Raw genomic sequence first — 8004 nt, 5'->3', positions numbered from 1 at the left:
CCATCAAGGTGCCCAGGCTGTCAGGGTTCAGCATCCATTAGCAATGTTACATCAGAGACCAGGCAAACCAGAGGAAGTGTGGGTGTTTCTGCCTCAAATAAGTGACTGACTGATCCTGGCGCTTCTCACCCAAAGGCGCAGCAAGCCTGTGTAGCCGGTACTCCTTCAAGTTTTATCTTCTCGGCCAAGGACCTAGGCGCACTTCCTACAATAGTCTCTGTTACAGTGAGTGATACTAAAGCTGAAGCCAAGTAAGCCTCTCCTGGACTACATCATCCCCGGCACAGGAACGGAGCACTTGGAGAGGGCAGCCCTTCCACTTTTTAAATGCTAATGTTTATCTGGACAGAATCAGCACCTGAACGGGCCCAGCAGAGCTGTCCTGGCTGTGAGTCTGGCGAGCAGCTTTGGTGCATTTCCTGTGTAGACCTGGTAGGATTCATATTTGGGTCTTCCAAAGAGAATGTTCTGCGCCTGAGAGAGCTGTTTGGCTTCCTGGGTTTTAAGGTTGTGCCTGTTAGCCAGCATTCTAGTCCACAGGAGGGCCCTGTGAGGAAGTCCTTCCCAGAGGTGCCAGCTGGGGTCCAGACAAGGTAGAAGGCAGGAGCTGATCCCAGAAAGGCATGCATGCTTTCTCAAAAGGAGAGGCCCAGACAGCTGGGCCAGCAACAGCACCATGTGTATATCTGCTTGAGCAATGGAAACCCTGCCCCTTTGTTCGTTTTGGGTGGGGCCAGCAGAACTACTGCAGACAGTCAGGGCTTGAGGTGCAGCTGGGCAGAGCACCGGATAACAGTGACCCCAGCAGCTCAGCAAGCTGTGTCTGACCATTCTTCAGTGGCCCTTCATAGAGCTGGGTTTGACAGAAAATCACTGTGAGATACATAAATAGAAAAGCAGAGAAAAAGGCTTTCGTGGCTGCAGGCCTTGGGGTATTCGGGGTCTTGAACAGGCAAAACAAGTGACAGCAGAACCAGGGCCACCTTGTGAACATCTGCTGCATAGAGTTCAACAGAATCTGTTTCTGGGCCTGCCGGCTCTTGTCTAAACCAGCTAGTCCTCTACCCCAGGACTCCTAGCTGCCGGCCAGGTCAAGGATAGGACCTTTTTATGCTGCCTCTGGCATGGATGAGGCTGGGGCTGCTGCACCCGGGGAGATTTATTAGTGCTTTCTAGTTTCAGTGCTGGGGAAGGCGGTAAAGGGCACCTTGTGAGCTGTCCATTGGGGAGACTCGAATCCTCCACTCACCTTGTTAACAGCCAGAGCTGCCAGAGCACAGGAAAACGTCAGCCCGTATCCTGGGAGTTCGTGCAGGAAACAAAAGACGTGGGCATGGCAGTGAGCCTATAGCCGACCGCCATTGCTACCTAAGGATCCTCCAGGACAGTTGTGGCCATTTACCCTCTGGAGTTTCCTGAGAGCCAGCATATCCCGCCCTGCTCTCAGGCTGTGGGTTAAAGCAAAGGGCTTGAGCTGGGAGCTGTTGGAGAGGGCTAAGGTAGGGCCTGGGCAGCCACCTCCCTCTCACTTGTGTGCTTAGTAAGACTAAGCGGTGGAGGCAGAAGCCTGGGTCTGGACTGCTGGCCACCACCAGAATCCTAGAGCTCAGGGAAGGCAAAGGAGGAATTGTATTTGCTCTCTCTATCCAGCGCGCTCATGGTCTCCACAGCAGTTTGTGGGGGAGGGCACAGCACTGAGAGGGGAGGGGAGTGGCCAGGCCGGTCTAGCCTCTGGTAAGACAGGAGCTCTGCTTCACACCACCAGGCCCCTTGTCTGTAAGCCAGCCACCTAACAGAATGTTCTGGAATGTTAAAGCCTTCCTGTTTTAGATTGCTCTGTATTCTGCTGAAAAGGGGAGAGAGGGGAGGAAGAATGTCCCATTGCTTTGAAGCAGTTCCCTGCAGGATTCCAGAGCTCAAGCACAGAACAAAGGGAGATAAGACCTGGTTCTCTCTCTTAGAGCACCTGCCCACTCGGTCCATAATGCATCCAGGCCAGGACCACTGAGCCGCACGGCCCCTGGTGACCCCGCTGGAGCCGTGTGAAGTCTTAGAGCTTTCAGCCAAGTCCTGCTTGGGGCTGCTCAGGACTGGACCCAACCTGAACCAGTCATGCCATGGAGGAAGCTGAGGCCCTTACAGGTGGCTGTGGGGACTCTAAAGGTAATTGGCATGGCTGCCTTTGATGTGGTCAGGCACAGTGTTGCTGTTTTCGTAGTGAGGCTAAATTGGAGCTGGCAGGCTATCGAGATCATGTCACAGCAGGGCTGCCGGTGAATGTAGGCCCGTGCTCCCTGCTACAGAGGGATACTCTGCCTGCCTGCCTACCTGCCTGACCTGGTCTGGCTGTGCACACCCCTCCCCGCAGAAGCAGCCCAGAGCAGCAAGTGGGCCAGAAACCTGGTTCAAAGCTGTTCCAGAGGCCTAAGGTCATCTAGTTGAAACTGCCCAGGCTCCACCCACACAGCAGCCCCACAACCTTGAGCGTACACCAGACCTTTAGCACTTGGCAGAAACGGTAAAGTCTGAGGGATGAACAATTCTGCTGGTTCATCGCCATCCCCTCTAGCTGGGTGGACGCTAGTGTTCCACACTCACTTGCATGCTGGATTGCTGTGTGAATCTCACCCAGGCCTCCCTAAAATTCTTGGAATTCTCTGTTGCTGAGAAGGAAAGGAAATGGCTGCAGAACACCATGGGAAGGTGAGGTCCGGAGCTGCTGCAGAGGGGCCCCCGAGGCTTGCTTGGCCTCTGCAAAGGGAAGAAGAGGGCTTGAGGCTTCAGGTTCCGGCCCGGTGGTTTTATTAGCTCCACTTGAGGCTGATGGGAAGGAGAAATGTGTGGGATCTGACCTCACGGTGCAGCTGACCATGAGCCCTTGTGCAGCCTTGTCTAGTGCCCAACAGCCTGGAGGAGTTCTAGGGCCAAGGAAGCCACAGTGGTGTCAACAGGCGAGCTGTGGAAGAGAAAGAGATGGCATTCAATGGGCAGGAGTGGTCAAATGCTCCCTTTAAAGGCCACGTACCTGAAAGACCAGCTGGTTCTCAGAGAAGCCCATATTAAAGCCCAGTGTCACAGTCACAGAGCCAGTGTGTCCCTGCTATGCCTCAACATCAGGACCTGGGCACCAGCTGCCTGTGTGGACCTGTGGGGCAAACTCTGCCAACCCAAGTCCCTGCTTCACAGACCTTCCCACACCCACTCTGCTCTGTACGGCAAGGTCCTGGCCACTATGGGCATTATCTACCAGGAACTGTGGGATACTGCTGGGAGATGGCAAGTGGACAATTAGGAGCTCAGAATAGAAGCATGTTGTGTTTGAGACACATGTAAACCAGGCTGCGAGCAAAGAAAAGCGTGGCACTGGGGCAGCCCCCTGAGAGAGCAGACTGTGGGTGGCAGGCACTCTCAAAGGCAAGGAGAGAGAGCTGTTAGCAAGTAAACTGGGTGGGTGGAGGGTGGGTGGAGTGCACCGTGAGAGCCGCAGCCAGGGAACAGAGCTGCCACCCAGAGACAGTTCCATGTATGCATTCCTGCTCTGCCATCAAAGGCCCTGATGAATGGTGGAATGTCTTTGAACTTGGCCTTCTTCTGGCAGAGCCCTGGCCAGTCACTTGGGGCCACACTGCCCACCAGAGCCCCAGAGGACTGGCATGGATGGAAGGCCAGCTTCCCAGCAGGGCTAAATCTAAACAAAGCCGTGCCACCCACTCACCCAGCCTTGCAGGTGGGGATATCTGAGCAAACCCCAGCAGACAGGGCAGTGGCTGCCTGCATCCTGAAGTGTGGGTGGAGAGGGCACAAGTCTTGAAGAACACTAAGCCTCCTTTGGACACACTTGATCCAAATTTAATTCCAGCACAAAAATAAGCTACCTTTGGTCTCAGGACAAACAGCCTCAGCAGGTGTGGAGGCCCAGATGGCTGGCAGGAAGGAGGGGGGACCTCCCTGCTTAGTGGTCTGTCCACCCTGGGCACTGAGCGGTGTTCCTGACCTACATCTCACAGCATGGGTCCTGGCAGGTGAGGAGGGCCCTCCCATCCAAGCCAGCTTCTCTTCCTGACCTTACGGGACTGGAGTGTGAGCTGCTGCATGGGATCGCCTTGCAGGGCCTCAGCCAGTTTCCTTCAGGTGGACCCCAAATCCCAGACACTGTCTATGAAACAAACCACAGGAGATGCCAGATACCAGTGAAGGTTAGGAGGGGGCTCCTCCCCAGGGTAGGGGATCCTGGCCAGGCTGCAGCTCTGAGCTGATGGGTGGACATGTAAGCCACAGCCGTGCTTTCCAAATTGGATTCTTCTTTGGCTTTCTCTGAGGGCCACGCCTGCCTTCAGTGTGTGTGACATACTTCTTAGCTGTCACTGCTGCGTGTAGATCCCCTAAAGATGGGCTGAGGAAGGCAGCCTGGTGCTGTGGTCAGGGCCAAGACTGTTGACTCCCACAGTCTCCCACCACCAGGCCTGTGTTTTCACAGTGGGCAGAGTCCCATTGTACAGTGACAGGCCACAAGATGGTGGCCCCTAATATGGGAAGCAAAAATGGTCGAGAACGTTTGCTGACCTGATCTGAAGCATCAGCCACTTGGCTCCCATACCTGTGAGCTGGAGCCAGGCGCCTCAGGGCCTGCAGAAGGTCGCCAGTGTTCCTGATGCTTTCCAGGTGCTTCTCACTGGAGGTGACCTGCAAGGGGAGAAGATGACAGCAGTCAGCTGCTCCTTCCCTGGTTTGTCCTGGTGGGTGTCAGGCCCACACAGCAAGCATACAGCCTGTGTTCTAGGTAACATCACAGAGGCTAGTGAATTCAAGACAGCCTTGCTCCCATCCCCACGAAGCTGACACTGGCTGGCCTCAGGTCACCCCCACTGCTCAAGAAGTTCATGTTTTTCCCCTTGGTCATAGCAACTACAGCAGGATTGGCATCCCTCGTTCTCAGAAGAACCTGAACAAACAGTTCACAGGGGCAGTTAGGTGTGCATGGGGTCCTGAGCAGAAGAGACCCACTGTCTGTTCACCTGCTGTTAACTGTAGTTCCTGTAGAGACACGAGAATGACTTACAGGAACTGCACAGAAAGATGGCTATCAGAGGATGGTAGCCTTGGCTCCCTGATGGTTGGAGGGAGCACAAACTTCAGGCTGCATCAGGTACATCTAGGCCCATTTGCTGCTCCCCCGAGCCCCCAAAGGGGATCGCATGCAGGCTTGGTGCATGTAGAGGTGGTACTTCGGAAAAGTCACCCCAGAAACTGCACCGAGATGACTGCCTTTACCCACACGACGGCGTGGGAGGCACAGTTGGGAAACTACTGGGACAATTAAGTGGCCAAGGGACTGGACCGTGATAACACCATGAGCACAGCATGAAGAAAGCTGAAGGTCCAGTCTAAATGTGACATCTTTATCAGTGTCCCCAACATACACTAAAGGTTCAGAGAGTGTCTTGGGAAAGGAGGCAGAAAGAGCGTGAGAACTGGAGGATGGGGAGGAGGCTGTCAAGTGCTGTGTTCTGGACATGGCTACTTACTGCACCTAGGAACCCGGCAGCTTTAGTCTCCACCAGTGCAAGATCTAGGTGTGCACGGGGTCGGGGTGGGCAGGAATGCTCCCCACACAGGTAGGTTTCCCATGATGCAATGGGTGACATACCTGGGCACATGGGCAGCACTAACTGGACCTAATGGTTTTTTTTTTTTTTTTTTAAAGGACAGAGTTGGGTGAGGGAGCATGTTGGGGAGATACGAGAGAAGTTAGGGGAAGTTAATATCACAGACTTTTAAAAAGCAAGTTGAACTCACTGGAAACAATGAGATTTGAGGCACACATGAACTTTAATTGCAGCTGCTGTCTTACAAGGACGAGTACATTAGACATTACAGCTATGCAGAGTTCCAGAGCTGCTGGGTGGGAAAGAGAACCAAGGTGTCACCCACTGTCTCCCTGAGCATAGATGCCAAGTCTGAGTGCTCAAGCAGGCTGTCCAGGCAAACACAGCAGGCTGGCCTGGGAAGAAGGCCACAAATGCCTGAGTTGAGTACACCTGTTTTACTAGGCATGGCCACGTTAAGCTTGACACACCCCACGTCTAGAAGTCCCCAGAGACAAGTGGACAGAGCTCCAGGAGATGCCCAACTGGAGACGTGGGAAGGAGAGCGTTCTCAAGCCCCCAGGGTGTACAGTTTTCCGGCTCCCTGCCTTCCCTTCTGCTGTGTCCTGTACCTCCCCCCCCCCCCCCCCGCAATGGCAGTGACTGCAGCTAGTCACTGGAGTCTGCAGATGAAACACCTTCCTTTGCTCTAACAATGTTGGGTTCTGATGTGACACTCTTATGGACATAGGCAGCTTCACAACAAACAGAAAATGAAAGACCTGGAAGCCAGAAGGTCCTGGGATGCTACCAATCTGGGAGGGGCTTAGGAATGCAAGCTCACAGTGCAAATGCTGGGCTCCCCTTACCCAACCTGACTGCAGACGTGGGACCATCTGACAGCATTGCATTACCAGAGACTGTAGTAATAGGAGCAGCGGGGCTGCGTCCCCAGCACCCGACCGCCTGGCTAGCTTATGCCCCAAAATAACAACACATAAATTGTATTCTTTTAAACACTGCTTGGCCCATTTCTATCTAGCCTCTTCTAGGCTAATTCTCGCACCTGGATTAGCCCATTTCTAATTATCTGTGTAGCCCTCGAAGTGGCTTACCAGGGAGATTCTAGCCTACATCCATCCTGGGTCGGAGCTTCATCGCGTGTGCCTCAGAGAGCAGAGCTATCGCATCTGGAGAGGGGAGCATGGCGTCTCTCTGAGGCATCTGCCCCTCGAGAGGAGAGCTGTGGAGTCTGAGCTCACTTCCTCTTCCTCCCAGCATTCTGTTCTGTTTACTCCTCCCACCTATGTTTTAACCTATGAGGGCCAAGCAGTTTCTTTATTGCTTAACCAATGAAATCAACAGATTGATATATGACACTCCCACATCAAGAGACCTCTAACATCCCAGTCTGAGCACAGGGGCAGGGACACACCAGGTATAGTCACATGACACGGGAACCTTTGGTCCAGGTCTGAAGCACCGTCTGAACCGTCTCAACTTGTGGTTGAATCTACAGAGCAATTTCTGCTACTAAAACAAAGCTAGTTACCACCAGCAGGTTTCCAGCCAGCCAGGACTGCATGACATGACATTTTAAACACCAGGATGAAATCTGAAGTTAGCATCTAGGAAAGTCTAAACTTGAATTAAACAATCATGGCTAGGCATGGTGGTATATACCCTTTATGCCAGCACTTGGAAGGCAGAAGCAAGCAAAACTCTTTAACTCAAAGTTCAAGGCCAGCCTGGGCTGTGTAGCAAGTTCCAGGCTAGCCAGAGCTCTGTGGTGAGACTCTGTCTTAGACAAAAAGACACAGAGGTGATACAGTGACACAAGCCTTTGGCTCATCTGACCAAGACTAAACTGCCAACCACTTACCACTCTAGAAACAGGGAAGGTGTAAGAGGAGCCGAATGGTAGCAGAGAAGTGATTCCCATCACACACACACACACACATACACACACACACAAATAATAATTTTCTTACCATTAAAGCAAAGAACCAAATAAAACAAAACCAAACAAGAACACAACACAGGATGACTCAGCAGTGAAAAGGAGTGTCACTGAAGACATGAGCAGAAAGCCATCTGTTTGAACACAAAGAAAAGGCAACGCCCACATGAGCAGTCTCGGAGATGCAGCTGTTGGAGCTGCAGAATAGGAGAATGGAGAAAGAACGTGTGAAAACAGAAATCCCAGCTGCATGTGTTCTAGGTGTGGCAGAGGTGGTGCCCACCAAGACACTCCCCCACCTCACACCCCAGTATCCCATAGCCCAGCCACGCCTGTGGCAGAGGCCTGTCGCACAGCACTTGGGAGGTCCAGGCAGAGTTCAAGATCAGCCTGGGCTACCTGAGGCCCTGCCTCAAAACAAGCAGGCATGTGTTCATGGTGCTGCTGCCTGCAGAGACA

The 8004-nt window shown here is 53.2% G+C and overlaps 1 protein-coding gene across 1 annotated transcript in view; it reads right to left on the bottom strand.

Moving 5' to 3' along the window:
- Nucleotides 1–2826: 2826 nt before the first annotated feature.
- The window catches only part of Ulk4 (unc-51 like kinase 4), a 303260-nt gene continuing 298082 nt past the window's right edge, over nucleotides 2827–8004 (bottom strand). The window contains exons 36-37 of the mRNA XM_041677287.1: nucleotides 4598–4683; nucleotides 2827–2956 (exon numbers count right to left, since the gene is read on the bottom strand). Coding sequence (XP_041533221.1) covers nucleotides 2893–2956; nucleotides 4598–4683 — 150 coding nt within the window. The 3' untranslated portion in view covers nucleotides 2827–2892. The remainder of the gene's footprint in view (nucleotides 2957–4597; nucleotides 4684–8004) is intronic.

This window comes from Microtus oregoni, unplaced genomic scaffold (assembly GCF_018167655.1).
Source record: "Microtus oregoni isolate MIOR12 unplaced genomic scaffold, Mior012 000028F_ref0000031, whole genome shotgun sequence".
NCBI classification, from domain to species: domain Eukaryota; kingdom Metazoa; phylum Chordata; class Mammalia; order Rodentia; family Cricetidae; genus Microtus; species Microtus oregoni.
This window is presented reverse-complemented; position numbering and strand designations above follow the sequence as displayed.